Source organism: Dendropsophus ebraccatus, chromosome 2, assembly GCF_027789765.1.
Source record: "Dendropsophus ebraccatus isolate aDenEbr1 chromosome 2, aDenEbr1.pat, whole genome shotgun sequence".
In the NCBI taxonomy this organism is placed as follows: domain Eukaryota; kingdom Metazoa; phylum Chordata; class Amphibia; order Anura; family Hylidae; genus Dendropsophus; species Dendropsophus ebraccatus.
Genome location: NC_091455.1, coordinates 180,693,359 through 180,712,991, shown reverse-complemented (window position 1 = coordinate 180,712,991; position 19,633 = coordinate 180,693,359). Strand labels below are relative to the sequence as shown.

Genomic DNA, 19,633 nt, shown 5'->3' with positions numbered 1-19,633 from the left:
TAGATGGGGGTCCCATATTGGGAAATTTTCTCTGTATGGTCCATATGGTTTAGTAGATAATTCATGAGACTATCCATTTTTTAAAGGGACAGTTTCATAAATTATCTACTAAACCATATGGACATAACAGAGAAAATTTCCCAATGGTTCTGTGTCACAAGAATAAAGATTGCCACTCTAGAACCTAAATAGTTACTTGATCAGAATTATCATCATGCCTATGTCTGCCATTAGCCCTGGCACCAGCCCTGGCATATTGCAGATGAATCTAGTCTATAGTAATAAAATAAAGGCCATTCCCAGCTCCAGTGAAGATAAAAAAAAGTAAAAAAAAGGGAACAGAATGGCCATTCCATTTTTAGTGTTTGCTTTATGACACGCTGCTAGTAAACAAGTTGTCATCCGAGCCTCAAACTTCTCCTCTTGAGATTCAGCTATCAGACTTTCTAGTATAGATGTATAAATAGGCCGATTGTTCGTGTCAACTCGACAGATTTTAGTGGAATTTCCTTCAACACATCTGCATTTGTTATGCATTACGCTATTGTTATGTCCGACCTGTTACGCTTCTTCATTGTCAAGCCAGTTTGGAATTGGAATTTTAACACCTTTAAAGATTGCTGAAAATAATAATAATAATAATAATAATAATAAACATGGAAATTTTTTTTACTTGGTCTGATGTCAAGGTAATTACGTGGATTTTTCTTTTTATTCAAAGGGATTGTTTACTGTAAGCCAAAAAGATAATGTTAAAGGTATGCCTCTCTATATGTCAGCAGCCTTGCTGACAGATTCCCTTTAATGGTGCGTTCACACCTACAGGATCTGCAGCTGATTTTCTGCAGCAGATTTCATTTAAATAACTGAACACAGCATCAAATCTGCTGCAGATCTGCTGCAGATCCTGTAGGTGTGAACGCACCCTAAGGGGCTGTTCCAAACAAATGTGATTGATAAGTCATCAATTACTGATCAAACAAACCGCACTGTGCAATCAGCTGATCCACAGGTTTGCTGGGTGAAGACACAGATGAAAAAGTAATGGCCCATTTACTGTTTGACCTTCTGTTAAAAAGAGGTAACTCTAAACATAGAGGGCATTACAGGAAGGTCTAATGAATTGATCCAATCCTATGAACACTCTTCCCCTTCTGATTTTTCCTTCAGATTGTGAGTGTGGTTAAACTTTAAGCCAAGTTATTTGAACGATGTCTCAAACCTGGCATTGTTACAGAATGACACTTATTTACTGTAATATAATGGGGTACTTCCTTTTACTGTAATCACTTAGAGGTGTCCTTGGCCCTGGTAAGCTGTGTGCTTGTATACAGATGTGTGGCCTAATCTTCAGGAAAAAGAAACCAGGCTAGAGCTTGTTTTGATCTGCCCGGTCATGTGCTATTGTCAGTCAGTAAAACAGCTGCTGTAAATTGCTAGCGTCAGCAAGTTGATCTTTTGCAGGTCCTGGTTATTCCCAGATCAAGAATTCTGAGCTGATGAAAGGGTTATTCCACTTAAAAATAACTTTTGATATGTTTCTGCCCATTGTGAGACTAACAGTTCATTCCATACTTGTTATTATCCATTCAGTCTCCTTCCCCCAGTTCTGAGCTGCTGCTTTTTGATGAAGACACAAAAATCTGTGTGTCTCCCTTCTGAGACAGATGATGTAAAAAGACGGATCCTGAAGATCTGCTTACAAGAACAGCAATAATAATAAGGCCCATTTGCTGGTTGCAGTAAAATGCTCCATCTTGACAGCAGCACACAAGTGGCTAAATAGAAACAATGAAAGGCATTTTTTGTAATTTCCATCATATGGCAATGGTTTTGGAAAGAAAAATGAATTTTAGCATCAAAACGCACGCAAAAAAGACATTTTTAGTGTTTCTGGCACAACAGCGCTATGTACTGTATTCAGCCTGGATTAGTCTGGGGAAACTTTCCGCATCCAGTTGGCTGATGTGGAACAAGACAGACGGTACATGTTGGTCTTCGGCAGATTTCCATCAAAACTGTACATTCTGCTCTTACAAACTGTACTCATAAAAAAGGACCATTATATATATAGTTTTCTATTTTGGCAATAACAGAGCACAAATGGGACAAGAATAAAAATAGTCTCTAAGAAAAGGGGAGGACCATAATGTTGTGTTGTAAGAATAAAAGCAAATCAGTGTATTTTATTATAAGTAAAGTAACAATATAAATTGAAAATCAGATTATCTATAAAAATAAATAAAAAAATTAAATACATAAATACATGTGATGTGCCGATCCTGTGTTAAAGGAAGCCTGTCACCCCGGCTGCCGGGGTGAAGCCTGCTGACCCCCCGGTGGAGCCCTTTATACTTACCCCTTTCTCGAAGTCCCGATCCCGGACCCCGTCGCGCTGCTGAGAATTCCCGATCGCAAGCCGTGCGCACGCTCACCAGAGATGAGTCCGATGCCCATAGAGAATGACTGCTCTATAGAGCAGGCTTCAAAATTTATCATTATAGCGATTAAGGGAAACTGACAGCAAGGAAATGCATATATCCATGCTGTCAGTTTCCAGATCAAAAACAGTACATACTTACTATCTGCGCTTTGCGTGATCTGGCATCCGCCTCTTCCATCCTCCGGCCGCTACTGTATCTTCAGGCTGCAGCCTCCCTCAGAATGATTGACAGCCGTGGAAGGCGGGGCCTGAGGATACAACACAGGAGAGCAGGATGCTTAATCACAAGCAGTGCAGAAGGTAAGTGATCTGGATGGTTTACATGGCTGCACAATAGATACAAGGATCATTTGTGCAGCCCAGGTGCTCCATTTATCGTGTCATGTAAAGGCACTGCAAACAAGCACTGATCTCGCTGATCGTCCACAGTCGACACATTTTTAAATGTAAAAGGAACCTTAATTCTACTGCTTAATCCAATTGGAGGGATGTCCCTACACTGTCTGACATTATCCAATGAGAGCTGACAGTGTTGGACTGTTTAGGGACGTGCCCCCAACTGGTAACACCCAGTTGGTTAGTGATTCATACATTTCTAGTAAGGCTGGGTTCACACTACATTTTTGCAATCCGTTTTTTTTTAATCAGTTTTTTTTGCAAAAAAACGGATGAAAAAAAACAGTTGCCTTTCTGTGCATCCGTTTTGATCAGTTTTTCCATTGACTCCCATTATAAAAAAATGGATCAAAATGGATCATTTTTTTTTAACGGACACAAAAATGAGGTCAACTACGTTTTTTGTGTACATAAAAAAAAATGGATCCGTTTTAATCCATTTTTTTTTTTAAATGTCAGTGGAAAAATGGATGCACACACATTAATCTGTTTTTTATTCATCCGTTTTTTATCGTTTTTTTTTTGTTGCAAAAAATGGATGAAAAAAAAGGGATTGCATAAACGTAGTGTGAACCCAGCCTGAGAATAACAGTTGTTACAGTAGGTACAGGTTTTGCAGTGCTGCAGTATTCTGTATATATGAGTACTCCTATCATTGCATTGGGTGTCTTATTGAGGAAGCTTGTAATGTGTTGGTTGTGTTAAGTGGAAGAAGAAGACTTGTTTTAGAGGAGGATCCAGATTGGGAGATTCCCGTCTATGATTCCATATTCCCTATTAGTATAGAACAGCTAGATAATAAAATCTAAGGGAACAACTCTGTACACCTTGTCCTAAACTTTTGAACCTATAGATCTCTTGTTGTTATTCCAGACTTCCTGACCGGACATCTACCACTCTGCCGTATCACTATGCGATGTCTTAAACTGCACATGTATGCACTTTCTGCTTCCTGTCACCTGCAACGTCTAAACATTTCTCAATCCCATGATCCAACCAAAATGCTTGTGGATATTCTCCCCATGTCCTGGTGGAAACCATGTAAAGCTGGAAATACATTTCCAAGTTTGTTTAGGCCAACAATGTAGTATGTAAAGGGTCACCCTAACTGGAGGACGGATGTTTTCTAAGGCTATGGTCACACATAGTATGAGAAAAGATCATCCTGGCCCGTACTGCAGTATCTGCCTGATGATCTTTAGTCGCTGAGTTCTGATGCGGGCGCATCCGTGCGCACCTGCATCAGAACTCCCCACGGCACACAATGGAGCGTGCGCCCGGAGCCGCACGCTCCATTGTGTGAACTGACAGGGTTTTCTGCGGCCGCTATTCACTGAATAGCGGCTGCAAAAAAACGACATTTTTCTACGGTGCCGCTAGGGACTGACTGTATACTATGTGTATACACTCCATTCAGGATTTCCTCAGCCTGCAGCACTACGTAAGTACCGCAGAAATCACGGCTGTTGTAACAACGTAGTGTGAACATAGCCTAAAGGTGTGATATGTTGGACTTCTATGTGTGTGAAGGTTAAACTCATACCATATACTTCTGGAATAGCTTAAAAGGAACCTCTCATCGCTTACTGAACCAAAATGAAGTCATTAAAGAGACTCTGTCAGTAGGTTTCTGCTGTCCTATCTAAGGGTAGCATAAACTAGTGACAGAGAAGCTAAACACAATGATGTATCATCTACATTGTTCTGTGCAGCTGATCCAGAGATATCCTCCTGAATAACATAGACAATAAGTAGTCCTCTTCATGATGTGCATGTGCTCAGTAGTCCTGCATATTCATGAGCACCAGCAAACTCAGCCCACTGGCTGCTGATTGGCAGTTGACTTCCTATACAGTATATAGGCACAGAGCTGTCAATCAACATCTAGTGGGTGGAGGGAGTGTCACAGCACAAAGCCAGTTCTTCTGCACATTAGGAGAACCGCTGAACACAATGATGTAAGTAATATACCGATCTGTTCAGTATTTCTGTCACTATTTCATGCTGGTTTAAGCGAAGGCAGCAAAAATTAGTTTCAGATTCCCTTTAAGGTGGTTCCCAGTGCCTTGATTAATACATCTGACCCTATAGCAAAACAAGGAGAGATCTATCAGTCATGGCTGGTGAGGCAGGGAGCAGCCGCTGGAGACCAACATGATGATTTCAGTTCGGGCAGCATTAAAGTGGTGTTTGTAAGTCAGGAGAGATATGGATGACTAAGTATTCAGCTGATTTTTGCAGAAATATACTTTTGTGTAACAGCCGTGACCCAGTTTGACAACAATTGATCTTTGTATTTTCTTACGTAGAGACACAGTAGCGGCACTCTCCCATAGGTAAAATTGCTTTATTTCTTAGGCAAAGACATTGGACAAACAGTGCGATCCACAGGGAAAGCTACGAATCGTTTCGCGCTACACGCGCATCAACAGGCTCGTAGCTTTCCCTGTGGATCGCACTGTTTGTCCAATGTCTTTGCCTAAGAAATAAAGCAATTTTACCTATGGGAGAGTGCCGCTACTGTGTCTCTACGTAAGAACTTACCTATTATGTCTTTGGCAGAGCACCACCCGATGGTATAACAGCGGTTCCTGCTTCAGCACTCAGCCCGAGCTTGCTTTATATGTTGACCGGTGTGCCAGCCATTTCTTCTTTGTTGGCGTGATCTTTGTATTTGTTGTTTTTCACAGATTGCATGCACGCTGCCAAAAAGATATCCCTTGGAATGCGGACTTGATATCATCTTGAACATGAGTAAGTTCCCAATGTTTTTAGTATATAATGTTTCTGCCTAATAATTGGTGTTGGTTATACGACTTGTTTCTTGCATTGTCGTATTTCTTCAGTTAGTAGAAGAAATCACAGGCTTCTTCAGTATTAACCCTGTGTGTTAGGGGACGTTGTTATTACAGAGCCATGACTCATAAGCGTAATCTTACATGAGTTTGTGGTTGTCTTGAAGTCTGCTTTTCCTGCATATTGTGCTGATGTAACCGTCTTACTTTCCATGAAAGTAATGGTGCGTTTACACAGGCAGATTTATCTGATAGAATTTGGAAGCAAAGCCAGGAATGGATTTGAAAAGAAGAGAAATCTCAGTCTTTCCTTTATGACCCATTCCCTGTTTATGGTCTGTTCCTGGCTTTGGCTTCAAAACTTCAGATCTTCAGAAAACTGTCAGATAAATCTGCCTGTGTAAACGCACCAAAACTTGTATGCCTTCTATGACTGTCACCTGCAGATGCTTTGGGCTTCAGGTAAGAAGGGAATAGAGATAAAAGAACAGGCATGCAGTTATTTGGTTTATTGAAACTATTTGCACTCACTTAGGGCCCTTTTACACTGAAAGATTATCTGACAGATTATCTGCCAAAGATTTGAAGCCAAAACCAGGAATGGATTTGAAAAGAGGAGAAATCTCAGGCTTTTCTTTATTACCTGCTCTCTGTTTATAGTCCATTCCTGGCTTTGGCTTCAAATCTTTGAAAGATAATCTGTCAGATAATCTTTCCGTGTAAAAGGGCCCTTAGAAGGATTGCACAATAGGCACAGCTCCAGTCTAAGAAGTTAAAGGGGAACTCCTGCAATTTTTTTTCTTTCAAATCAACTTGTATCAGAAAGTTATACAGAATTGTAATTTATTTGTATTTCAAAATCTCAAGTCTTCCAGTACTTATCAGCAGCCGTACGTCCTGACGGAAGTGGTGTATTCTTTCCAGTCTGACGCAGTGCTCTCTGCTGCCACCTCTGTCCATGTCAGGAACTGTCCAGAGCATAGAAAAACCTCTCCTGCTTTGGACAGTTCCTGTCATAGACAGAGATGGCAGCAGAGAGGACCATGTAAAACTGGAGAGAATACACCACTTCCTGTAGGACATACAGCATCTGATAAGTACTGGAAGGCTTTAGATTTTTAAATACAAGTGATTTAAAAATCTATATAACTTTTTGGCACCAGTTAATTTGAAAGAGAAAAAATTAACACCGGAGTTCCCCTTTAAAAGTAAATCTGCCGTCAGGTCTGATGATATTAATCTGCTGGTATTGTAGAATAGGGGACAATATTGGGTGATGGATGCTGCCTTCAGTATCTTAATCTTCTGTGTTTTTTACTGGGAAAATGAGTTTTATTCAATATGGATATTAGCTGTTTGGTGCCCTGGGGGGGGGGTTATTTTATCCTTGCTATGCCCACCCATACCCCTCCCATCTACTCCTATAGCCATGCCTGAGCATGGAGACTATACCGCCACTCAGCTGTGATGCAACAAAGAGACAGATGCAAAGTATTGCGCATGCATGAGACTGTGCATCAGTCTCTTTCTTACATCATACTGTGGCTATAAGAGAAGATGTAATTAGAAGGGCACTTATCTATTATCCATCTGGGCATGTTCGTATCCCCAGATGGGTATGTGATACATTGTTTATGTATATAATATACAATAGTGATTATTTATTTTATATAAATATTTAGACAATTTGTTGTTGTTTTGATTATTTGTATTACTACCATTCCTAATAATAAATGGTTTTATCCATTGAAGAATACATCTTGGTGCCGCTCTCTTCTATTTTTGTCCTCCATTTGGCTCACAACATGTATTTTTAGATAATGGTTTACATTATAGTTTCCTCTCAAGCATGTTTGCTGTTTACGTGATGGTGGAATTGCGGAGCTGTATCATATATACACCATGAGCTGGAGCCCTCTGCATCAGACTTTCTACAACACCTTTAAATGTTTGTTTTGGTTTCTGGTTTGGTTTCTGTTAATGGTTAACGCAGCCTGGGCCACAGAAACAGTCTTTGGTTGACTCCCTAATATAGGGGAAGCAATATAGTGTAATGGGCAAGCCATATGTAACATAGAAACATAGAAGAAAGTTTTTCTGTAGGTAGAAAAAAAACACCCGGTCCATCTAGTCCGTCCTTTCTATGACAGATGGTATGATGTAATGTAGATCTTGTTTGGGACCTGTATACAGTGCCGGACTGGCCCATTAGAGGATCGGAGGATCCTCCGGTGGGCCCCCAGCTTTACAACCTGTACAAACACTGACTGACAGTGTTCTTCATTGGTGGGCCCCCAGGATCACTTCCTCTGGTGGGCCCCAGATACCCCAGTCTGACACTGGCCTGTATATAACATATTATCTCCCAGTGCTATAACAGGGGCCCGCATCTATGAGCGAAGACTAGCTGCATCCATTTTGGCTGACCATATAGTATATGAATAATCATTTATCTGAATGGTTGCCATATAATACCACTACAAGGGAGATGTGTGCCTGGCTGTAGCATCTCCTGGCAGCTCTGGTATTAAAGGGGTTATCCCTGATAACTATAAACAGATGGGAATCTCTGTTATGAACTCAGACTTCCCTCTCTTACCTTTTCCACTGCTCCCCATTGCTGCCACAACTCTATAGGGGACACCCTAAAATAAATATTAGTCACTTTTCCCCAGGATAGGTGGTGAGAACCTATTGATGTATATTTGATTACCGGTGGATAAAGAGGGTGGATGCAGCTTTAAGGCTGGCTGGAAAACGTGGATGCAACCATAGGCCATAAGCTGTATCCATGTTTTCCAGGACTCCCTAGGGCTGCTTCCAACTTCTTCAGCCACCGGTAATCAAATGCCGAGCATTTGATTTTGGATGAACCCCAGCATGCCTGAGATTTGCTGATCTCTAGTGAGTATCTGGTCAGCGGGGGTCTGACCACTGGGCCCCCGACCAATGATAAGAATGCATATACTTTATACCCCTGTGTGAATGGAGCAGCAGTTGAGCGTATGTTCTTTAATCAGTGTGACCACTATGAGTACCTACTTCCAGTATGACACAGTGCTCTCTGCTGCCACCTCTGTCTATGTCAGGAACTGTCCAGAGAAAACTTCTCCTGCTCTGGACAGTTCCTGTCACGGACAGAAGTAGCAGCAGACTCTACCTGTCTGCCGTGGGTCTGGAGTAGGGACCACTACAAAATAATCCAGATGCCTAAACAATATAACAAAGGGCTCCTGTGTATGGATGGGAGATTTCAACATGAAGCGGAAACACTGAAAAAGTGCAAAAGAAGTCATAGTCAGGATCATGTCTGCGACCTTAACGTAGTAAAGAAAAACTTGGAAAAAGTTAGTCAAAAACAGCTTTCTCTATATTTGGAGCCGGTTTCCTTTTTACATGGGGCAAGTAACGGCAAAAAGAGGCCTTCCTTTCTCCAAAATAAATTCTGCAAGTCACTGACCATGAGATTTCCTCACAGGAGGCTTGTCAGTCTCCTACGGACAAGGTCTCATGGCCACACTTTTATTCGGATAGACTGACTAGTATCCTTACTACTATTATTAAGAATGTGATTATTAGTGTGAGAATTGTATGAGGTAAAAATTGAGGACACATGTACTGTGTATGACTGTAATTGGATGCATTTAAAGGGGTAATCTGGAGATTTGTTTTCTCAGATCAACTGGTGTCAGAAAGTTATAGATTTTTTTTTTTTTTCTGTTTAAATCTAATGTACCATCAGGTACATTTGTTTTAAGTATTTCACATGAAAAAAACAGCGCCAGCGTGGGGAAGGCGGTGCCTCAGTTCTTTTTTTCAACAGCGGCCTGATTCCCATGAATGACAATGTTTTTTTTATCGAGCACCGACCTGGGCTAAAGCACTGGAGGCGAACCGGCAGAAACTCCCTCCCCTCTATGACACAGCTCCATTCCATTAGAATCAGTGGCAATGTGCAACAGTTAAAGCGAATGTACCTGATAGTACATTAACTTTAAAAACTTTCCAGTACTTACTAGCTGCTGTATGTCCTGCAGGAAGTGGTGTATTCTTTCCAGTCTGACACAGTGCTCTCTGCTGCCACCTCTGTCCATGTCAGCAACTGTCCAGAGCAGTAACAAATTCCCATAGAAAACTTCTCCTGATCCGGACAGTTCCTGCTCCTGTAGAGAGATCTGTGTCAGACTGGAAAGAATACACCACTTCCTGCAGGGCAAACAGTTGCTGATGCCCATATTTATTTTTTAAGATTTACAGTATATCAATGAGAAAAAAAAGGTTTTGCTCCACTGCGTGTCATATTTAAATATACTCACCTAGCGGCATTCCCACCATACAGCAGCACACAGAACACTGTAAAATCTCTGGGGTTCCCGTATACAATCTTTGCATGGCTTGACTATGTGCATTAGCCCTTTGGCCTTGTCCATATGTCATTGATCCAGTGTTTGGTTTCTCTTGCCATTATAAAAGGTAACTGGGAATGGAATCCAAACACGGAGGATGAAGTTTTATCCTCCCCATGATGACTGAATTATGATCCGGGAACCTTGCCTTGATACACACATAATTATATAAATGTTTAAGAGGTTAATGACCACAGGATAAATAGATACTGCTTGCTAAATATAGCTCCAGGAATTACCAATGATGAAACAATTAGTTTATTTCATGATGTCATTAAGTTTTGATTTTTATTTACATTGTTATCCAATGATAAAACCTCCGTAGCTTTTTCCAGTCTGTAGGGAATTGTCTAGAGTGGGAGCAAACCTTTCCTGCTCTGGACAGTTCCTTACACAGACAGAGGTGGCAGCAGAGAACACTGTGTCAGAATGGGAAGAATACACCACTTCCTGCAGGACATACAGCAGCTGATAAGTACTGGAGGGCTTGAGATTCTTTTTTTTCTTTTTTTAAATAGAAGTCATTTACAAATCTTTATGCTTTTCCGGCACCAGTTGATTAAAAAGTATTTTTTTCCCCAGAGTACTCCTTTAAGCACTGTATACAACTTTCTGTTATACCCAATGTGTAGGCTGTGGCCTGAACAGTATGGTCTCCAAACTGATAAATTATTTTAGAGAGACTTTTACAGCCAGTGCTGATGTATTTAGCTCACAGAGCTTTGCATAGACAGGTATATACATATATATGTTTTCACTTCTCAATCTTCCCATTCACTGGTTAAACACAGAGCCTGGAAATGAGTAAGACCAGTGTCACACGCCGCTCGTACATGGTACAGAAAGCTGGAGTGTTGTGCACTGCACGTATTAGGAGGTGTACATCTGTCATATCCTTGGCTGTCTGTGCACCATCTCACTGAAATCTACACCAGATCTGAGGTGGAGTAGATTGCAGGTATAATTCCGTTTCTGGCAGAAATTATACTAAATCTCCCGGGCTGCAGAAGACAACGTCCCCTCCCGCTAACTCCTGCCAGCATTTATACAGAGGAGTGTAAACACACTCAAGACTCATAAATGTGCAACTTTTGTACATCAAAACACTGGTGTGCAAAGTATGATGCATTCCCCCAATTGTGTACTACAATAAATAAATTGGGAAAATCTGGAGAATTGTTTTTTATAAACTGGTGTCACAAAGTTATATAGAACTGTAAATTACTTTTTATTACAAGAACTCATGCCTTCCAGTACTTACCAGCTGCTGTATGTCCTGCAGGAAGTAGTACATTATTTCCAGTCTGACACAGTATTCTATGCTGCCACCTCTGTCCTTGTCAGGAACTGTCCAAACCAGGAAAGGTTTTCTATGGGGATTCGCTACAGCTCTGGACAGCTCCTGTCACAGACAGAGATGGCAGCAGAGGGCACCGGATCAGACTAAAAATAATACACCACTTCCTGCAGGACATAGAGCAGCTGATAAGTACTGGAACTTTTAAGTAGTTTACAAATTTGTATAACTTTTTTTGGAACCAATTGATTAAAAAAAAAATCAGTCTCCAGTGTCCCCCTTTAATAACTCTAGATTAGATTGGGAGGGAGAGTCTGTCTGTATGGACACTTTATTGACACTGTCCAAGTCTCAATAGTCCCCATTAATCCTATAGGAGCCAGCAGAGGGGATAGTTGTACATGTTACTTGATATATGATTATGAGTCATGTTATACTGAGTGTAGGGGAAACATCGGAGGGGTTGTTGTCTTGGAGTAGATCTGTTTTGTACAATTCAGAAGAAGTTTGTGGTTTGCAAGTCTGGAAAGAAATGACAGCAGACTACTTCTTCTGTCCCCAGGGAAGCCCGTAATGTACTCATGTCAGCCTACTCAGAAAATATTGGATTAGGTCACTTAACAGTATAGAAAATATATCATGTACCATGGAAGACTTGGTTACTATGTGGAAGGCTTTACAGCCCCAAACAGTTCAGGAGCTTTGCAACACCTCTTTGACACCATCATTTAAAGTGACTCTGTACACACAATCTGACCCCCCCAAACCCCTTGTACCTTCAGATAGATGCTTTTAACTCTTATGCAAAGTTTTGTTGTTGCTTCCTTTGGATCGGCACCTTTTATAGGTTGGACATTGCAACCTTTATTTTTTATAGTCTTATTATAAAACTACTTAACTTCAGTTCAATATGGGGACTATAAGTAGGCTCCCATTTCAATAGAACCAATTCTAGCATGATGTGCATTATGGCCTTATTCTTCTCAGTTATTTCTTGCTAAGTCCGTGAGTCTGACAGATGAGTACACAGTTAACATGCCTGGCTGTTCCTGGAAGAGCTCAGCCTTGTCTCCCCCCACTGTACTAGAAATCACGTAGGCAAATCCCATGTTCATTAATACAGCAGACATTAATTTATAGAGCTTGCGTAATCCTGAGATAGGAGTATATGTTTTCTGTTAAGGGTCAGAACGCAGCCAAATCTTAATACAATGCCTCTTGCCGTGATCAGTCCTTAAAAACAATTGAGAACAATCAGATGGTTCTAATTAGGTGAAGCAGAGGCGGACATTGACATCACAGGGCCACTGCGCAAGAAGTGTATGTGGGCCCCCTCCCTTCAGTGCCAGCTAAAGGAATATAATATACTTTATAGGAAAAAAAAAACCTCAGTCACACATACAGTAGGATACATGATGCACAGATAGATCACTAATATGCTGGTAGATATACATTTCATTCACACATAGGAAACATGGCATGTGCGTACCATGCAGTCAGTGGATATGCTGCATACAAGACACTCATACATAGGACAGATATAGCACATGATCCACTCACATATAGAACATGTGCAGCACATGCCCCTCTTATTCAGTGCGTACAAGCACTACCCACCACCTATACAGTGGACTTATGCTACACATAGGACATGTACTCCCGGGCCACAGATGTAGTTATGGACAGAGAGGCAGGGCGAGGAAGGGGGAGGGGAGAAGGGAAAGTGAGGCAATGACACGGTGGCGGGGAGGTAGTAGGGAAAGTGAGGCAGTAACAGGAGGCGGAATAGGCCCAGAGAGGCAGTGACAAGAAGGAGCAGTAGACACATATAAACAGTGTGACAGGACAAAGTAGTAGGGACAGAGAGGCAGTGACAGAGGGGGCGTAAAGACAGTGTGGCAGTGACAGAGGGGGAATCAGTATGGTCAATGAGGCAGTGACAAGAGGGGAGGCAGTGACAGGAGGGGAGGCAGTATGGACAGCGTCATATCACAGGAAGAAGGACAGTGAAGCAGTGACAGGAGGGCATTCAGTAGGGACAGTGAGGCAGTGACACGGTGGTGGGGAGGTAGTAGGAAAAGTAAGGCAGTAACAGGAGGCGGAAGTAGGCTCAGAGAGGCAGTGACAGGAAGGAGCAGTAGACACATAGAAACAGTGTGACAGGACAAAGTAGTAGGGACAGAGAGGCAGTGACAGAAGGGGAATCAGTATGGTCAATGAGGCAGTGAGGGGAGGCAGTAGGGACAGTGTCATATCACTGGAAAAGGGACAGTTAGGTAGTGACAGGAGGGCATGCAGTAGGGACAGTGAGGCAGTGACAGTAGGGGAGGCAGTGGATAAAAAGAGGAAGTGACAGGAGGGGAGGCAAAAGGGACAGAGAGGCAGTGACAAAAGGGAGAAGTAGGGACAGAGAGGTGGTAAATACTAGGCAGACATTACACAGGTAAAAAGTGGAAGTCCACAGCTCCAAGTAAAATGTAAAGTCTTTATTTAGAAATCCTCTTAAAATCCAAACATAACAATAAAAAAACAGGCGTGTTTTTTATTGTTATGTTTGGATTTTAAGAGGATTTCTAAATAAAGACTTTACATTTTACTTGGAGCTGTGGACTTCCACTTTTTACCTATTGCCACCGGAAAATGGCCCGGATCTCTGTTTCCTTCCACCTGCTCCAGACGTAATTGAGGACCAGCACCACTGACTATTGCACACATGGTGAGCTGATTTGCCTTTCTACAGACATTCCACAGGCTGTGTGGAGACAACATTTTCTGCACCAACCTTCCCCATCCCTTTTCTGTTCTCCTTCCATTGGCTGGTGGCTTGTGAAATGATAAGCTACCAGTCGATAGGAGACAGAGGCAGTACTGGCAGCTGCTGTGCTACTATTCTGTACTATTACAGCAGGTACTGAGTCAGTGTGAGGGGGAGACAGCTCAGCTGTATATGGTGTGCGGTCTTCTCTCCTCACTCATAAAAGTAATAGCAGCGGAGGCTGGCCAGGAGCCTAAGAGGAGACAGCACCAGTTACAGGATAGCTGATGTTGCACACGGGGCAGCTGCCCCCCCATCTTACACCTTGCACATACTGCAAGCTTGCCAATCATCCCATTTAGGCACTCCACGCACACTCTGAATACATTACAGGCGCCCCACTCACTTATAGAACAGGTGTAACACGTGTTGATCAAGTGCACGTCGCTTTCACATTACAGTTAACAAGCATTATAAATAATATATGGTTTTTAATACCTAATAAAATTACTCAGGCACAATAAATCATCATAAAACTATAACATAAAATAAAACATTTCTTATACATAAAATCAACAAATGACATAGTTGTAATGGCAGTCTTAGTGCTGGAGATATTAATGACCACCTCAGGGCCCTTGCAGAGTATATACTACAGAGTATCTAGTCACTGCTCCCATATATTATGTAAGTCTTCAATAGCATATAATAAAAAGCACCTGCACTGAAGTAACTTCCTTATTATATGCAGTTGTGGATTTACATCATAAATGGAAGCAATATGGGTATTAGTGTAATTCAGCGAGGGTGATGATGTCAGGGTTGCCAGCTGTCCATATACACGATCTACAGAAAAATGGGTGTTTTCTTCTTCTGCCATCCACATTCTCTTTCTGTGACTTTTCTTTTCTAAGAAACCATGCATTTGTGGTGTCCCACCACGGTAGTTGCTATTGGTTACACCCTTCGTAAAAGCCTGTACTTATAAGTGTAAGTGGTGATGTAGTAGTACCAGAGTTTCATCACAAGATGTCGCTATTGCAAGTATGTAAGCTTAGTTATTGCTGTAGTACTCAAAGGGTTATTGTTTATTTGTGTGTCACATGGATCTGTATGCCAATGAGAGTTCTTTCTTCTTTTCACCTTCATCATGTCTCTCTTTGCTTCTCACATACGCACTCCTCACCCACTCACCGCTCACCTTACATGCGCTGTAGGAAGGAAGTCACATGGGTAGAGGAAGCGTAGGGATTTTTGTCTTTAGACTCTGTAGAGATAGGATGTTTCTTCAGTTTCTTCTCAAGTAACTTTATTCAACACTATGCAGTGTTAAACCTTCACTTGACAGGACCAGTAAGTGACCATCTCAACCAACTCAGTGGACAAGGAGAGACACAGTGCAGGAAAGTATTTATAAGAAAGTAAAGGAACTGATCCGGATAGAGCAAAGTTGCTAGAAGCAACTCGCAGCGCAGGTGTAAGCAGGGAACCCTCAGCATTCCGCTCATCCCAGGTAACAAGGTCTGGGGCTTGTGTCACCCTCTAGGACGGGTCACTTGTGGGCAATAGGGTGTGCAATACTGGTGGGCAATAGGTGGTGCAAAGACCAAAGAGTCAAAACACAGGCACAAGTATTCTCTCTTCTCAAGTATTCTTCTATTTCTACCTCCGAAGTTCCGGCAGAGCACAGTACTACTTAGGTTAGGACTCTCTCAACAACCTCCTCTCTAATTCTCTGATCCTCTCTTCTACCTCGAGTATTTTCAGAGTAAACAACATTATATTTATGTTAAAGAGACTCTGTGATCTTTCACTAAGCTCCAACACAGTACACACACACTCCTTGGGTCATCTTCCCTTTTTTGTGGGTGGCATAACCAATAGTCCCGGTGGGTCACTATTCCACTCGGGACCACCGTCATAAGAACCCAAGGGACCCCGCAACAACCCGGCAGGTCACTGACCACAGGGGAACAGGGTATAGCCAGCCCATTAAACTAAAATCAGGTGTGCCACCATACCTGTGTGCCCAACCAGCACTGGCATCACGACAGATTACCATCACTGGGCAAGGCTGTATCTCGGCCAACCACCAGAGAACTGGGGTCACACCTAACCATCTGGCAAGTGACCGGCCGTACCTCCTCCACAACGGGGGTGGTCACCACACATTGTCTTTTATTTTGCCTTTTTTATTTTCCCAATGTTTTTGGTAACTTGAAATGGGACAGTCAGATGACCCCCACACACTCCATTCAGAGCACATGAACAGTCCTTTTTTTGAACCACGGCCCAGTTCCTGCGCACTGTGCCAGTCTATTCCAGGTCACTGGCCCGCCCTGAAGCCCCTCCCCTCTGTGACGTGGCTCCATTGATTCTAATGGAGCCGCGTCACAGAGTGAAAGGCAGAACGTCATGCTCAGCTGAGCTAAAGGGTTATTTGAGGAGTGTTAAAGAGGTATTTTTTCCAAAATAAATTTTTTTACCCTTATAATATGCCAAAGTCATAGTCTGAAAGGTGTTGGTACTTATCAGCTGCTGTATGTCCTGCAGGAAGTGGTGTATTCTTTCCATTCTGACACAGTGCTCTCTGCTGCCACCTCTATCCATGACAGGACAGTTCCTGTCACAAACAGAGATGGCAGCAGAGAGCAGTGTGTCAGACTGGAAAGATAACTTTACTTCCTGCAGGACATACAGTAGCTGATAAATACTGGAAGCATTGTGATTTTTAAAAAAGAAGTAATTTACAGATCTTTATAACTTTTAGACACCAGTTGATTTGAGAACTATCTTTTTTTCCGGAGTACCCCTGTAATGGGCACAGTTGTACACACAGTTACACAGTTACTACCACAGCCTGGCTACCTGTTACTTGCTGTATATTTCCACTGTGTGGAGAGGCGTATGTTATTCTAACTTGACCGCTGGCATGTGTTTCAGATGAAGAGGAAGCCCTCAATCTTATTATGAAGGACCTGGCCGCCCTGGGGAGATGTGGAGGATTGCTGGACAGTAATCGCAACAAAAATAACAAGCAGGTAATTCTTTTTATCCTGTTTACTTTTCATTATTTTTAATAAAGTCTAAATGTAAGAAGAAAATACCAATAGCGTACAATATAATCAGGACTGGGTGAAACACTCCACACAATAGGAGTGGGCACAATATAACTAAGCTAAACCATTTGTGTTTGATTAGTAGGGGTCTGACCTTTAGGGTTCCCACCAATCAACACAAGTAAGGGGTCACAGTGTTCCATATGCCTGGTACCTTTTGTAGCTGTGGTAGATACCAGTTTTAGGCCCTAGTCACATTACTTTTTCTTTTTTTTTTTAAGGGAAGTATGAGTTAGTATAGTAGACTACACTATTCCATATCTAGGGATCCATAAATAAAAAAAAACCCAACAAATATGTTACATATATATCATCTATGGGTGATGGATTACAAAGTTTGACATTTGTCCCAAACATCTGTTTAAGGCCAGTTTTACACGTACAGGAACGCAGGGGATTTCACGCTGCAAGTTCTGCAGCTACTTGTCAATTCTTTAAGTGGAGAGCGGCGGCGGCGGAGGCGTGCGAGCCCTCCCATGGACAGTCTATGGCACACTGAGGCAGGCGGGATTCCGCCTTATTTACTCAGTGTGAACGTACTCTAAAATAATACATGGTTTTAATGGGGCCTTCCAAAAAAAAAAAACAACAGAAGTCCACAGCCCACGTTCTGGGGTCACTGACAAAATATGGTTATTTGAGTTCATTTTGGCATCATTTAAATATTCTTGTGAAAACTGTTTGAATACACCTAACTTGCCAGATAAGGTATGAACACACCGTAAACGTTTCCTGTACAAATGTATTGTTTTTATTGTGGATGTTTTTCTTTTGTGCTTGCATCCGGTCTGTCATACCCCTAGCTATATAAAAGAACTGGTTAGAAAGTGACTTTTATAAATGCAGAATGGACACTTTACCCTTCTGCACTGGAATTTAAGGGCACTGAGTTTAGGTATGAGGAAGTTCTCACAAAAAGTTCTTGAATGTTCGCAACAATATTTAAATATTCTCTAAATTCCTGAGTATAACGTTAACTTGGTCCTATTCATGTTTATCAGTAGATTTCCAATAACAACAATAAAAAAACAAACAAAAAACTTTCTTGTTCTTTCTTTTGAAAATGTATTTCCCCATAAATTTACAGCTGGATAGTTTAAAAAAAAAAAAAAGACTTCTAGTTCAATAACACAGTTATTAACTGTTCTGCCGAGTAGAAAACACCGGAAAGATGTCATCTTGTCTGGGGACAAGGAGAAAAGGAAAAGCTTTCTTGTTTTGATTAAGTGAAAAGCTAGGCTGAACTTTAACCCAAAACAAAAACACTGCATCTGCCGGCGAAGTGGAGGAATTCAGGAGACCGGGAGGAAAGGGAAAGCTCCAAAACAATCAAAAATAACAAAATCTGATTTTTATTGACTTTATTTTTGTAGTATACCAGTAACAACACTTGTGTTTTTGTGAGAGTTCTGGCCAAAATGGGAACTTGGATAAGGAATATGAAACGTGAAACGGGGAAGTGGTGGGGCTTTTAATGTTCTTAGCCTTTTCCAAGGTATCCAAACTCTAAAAATACTAATACCTATACGCAGTGGGACAGTCATTCAGAGAGCTTTCTGTTCCTGTGAAATGAAGGACGACCCCAATCATGACAGATGGACATACCTTCACTTTTTGGTGGTCATTTTACATTTTTTTGACAATTTTATGCACCAAATGAGGATCTAAAACAAAGATTTTTTTCTCCGTAAACCTAAATTTTTGTTCACATAACGGTATGTAAGGTAGAAAGGAGTTCCATAGCAAAGATCACAGTGAGCCCCTTATTATGTCACCCAAGACTGAGAGCCTGATGCTTTTATGTCCCAAGTTTGTATGCATGAGTCCACCCAACCATCAAATGACGAACGAAAAATAGTTCATTTTTGTTTTTCAACATGTTGAAAAACTATCGTTGGTAGTTTGCCTATCGGTTGCATATCTGTTAGTGTAATAAGTCATTCTCCGATAAAACATGTTGTGTGGGTCGTCCTGAGGAACGATAATCGCTACGTGTAATACGGACTTAAGCCAGCTCATCGCTTCATTCCCACAATTGCTCACCAGTCTCCTCTCCAATCGAGTGCAGGTACGATATAGGCGGATCTAGTGGCATGGTAAAGTGAAAGATCTTATTTAAAACAGCAACAATCCCAGGTCACAGCATGCAACTCCTCAGGAAGACTCCAACAAGTTTCCAGTGTGGCACCCACCCTCAGTCAGGACTGACACTTATAAAGGCTAAAGGCCTTTAAAGGGATGTTCCCATCTGGAGTAGTTATGCCCTATCCAATGCATCCTGGTGGCCACACATGCGCACCACCACTACATTAATTCTTGATGTAGCTGATGGAAAGAGCTGAAAGCTTCATGCATGGCCCGCAGCTCCATTCACTCAAGATTTCGGGGTCCCTTTTCTGGAGATCACGAAGACTGGAGACAC

General features: G+C 41.8%; 1 protein-coding gene and 1 long non-coding RNA gene across 4 annotated transcripts in view; one reads left to right on the top strand and one right to left on the bottom strand.

Annotated features, from left to right (window-relative positions):
* The window catches only part of LOC138783745 (mitogen-activated protein kinase kinase kinase 3-like), a 98,364-nt gene that overhangs the window by 28,951 nt on the left and 49,780 nt on the right, over window positions 1-19,633 (top strand). For 2 of the 3 annotated variants that reach the window (XM_069958834.1, XM_069958833.1), the window contains exons 2-3: window positions 5,530-5,593; window positions 17,036-17,133. In XM_069958834.1, coding sequence (XP_069814935.1) covers window positions 5,530-5,593; window positions 17,036-17,133 — 162 coding nt within the window. The remainder of the gene's footprint in view (window positions 1-5,529; window positions 5,594-17,035; window positions 17,134-19,633) is intronic. The other variant, XM_069958835.1, reaches the window with a different exon arrangement.
* LOC138783746 (uncharacterized) lies at window positions 1,623-5,464 on the bottom strand. The gene is made up of 3 exons (XR_011361740.1): window positions 5,384-5,464; window positions 2,583-2,691; window positions 1,623-1,778 (listed from the first exon to the last, which is right to left on the bottom strand). It is a non-coding gene; the product is annotated as an uncharacterized lncRNA (long non-coding RNA).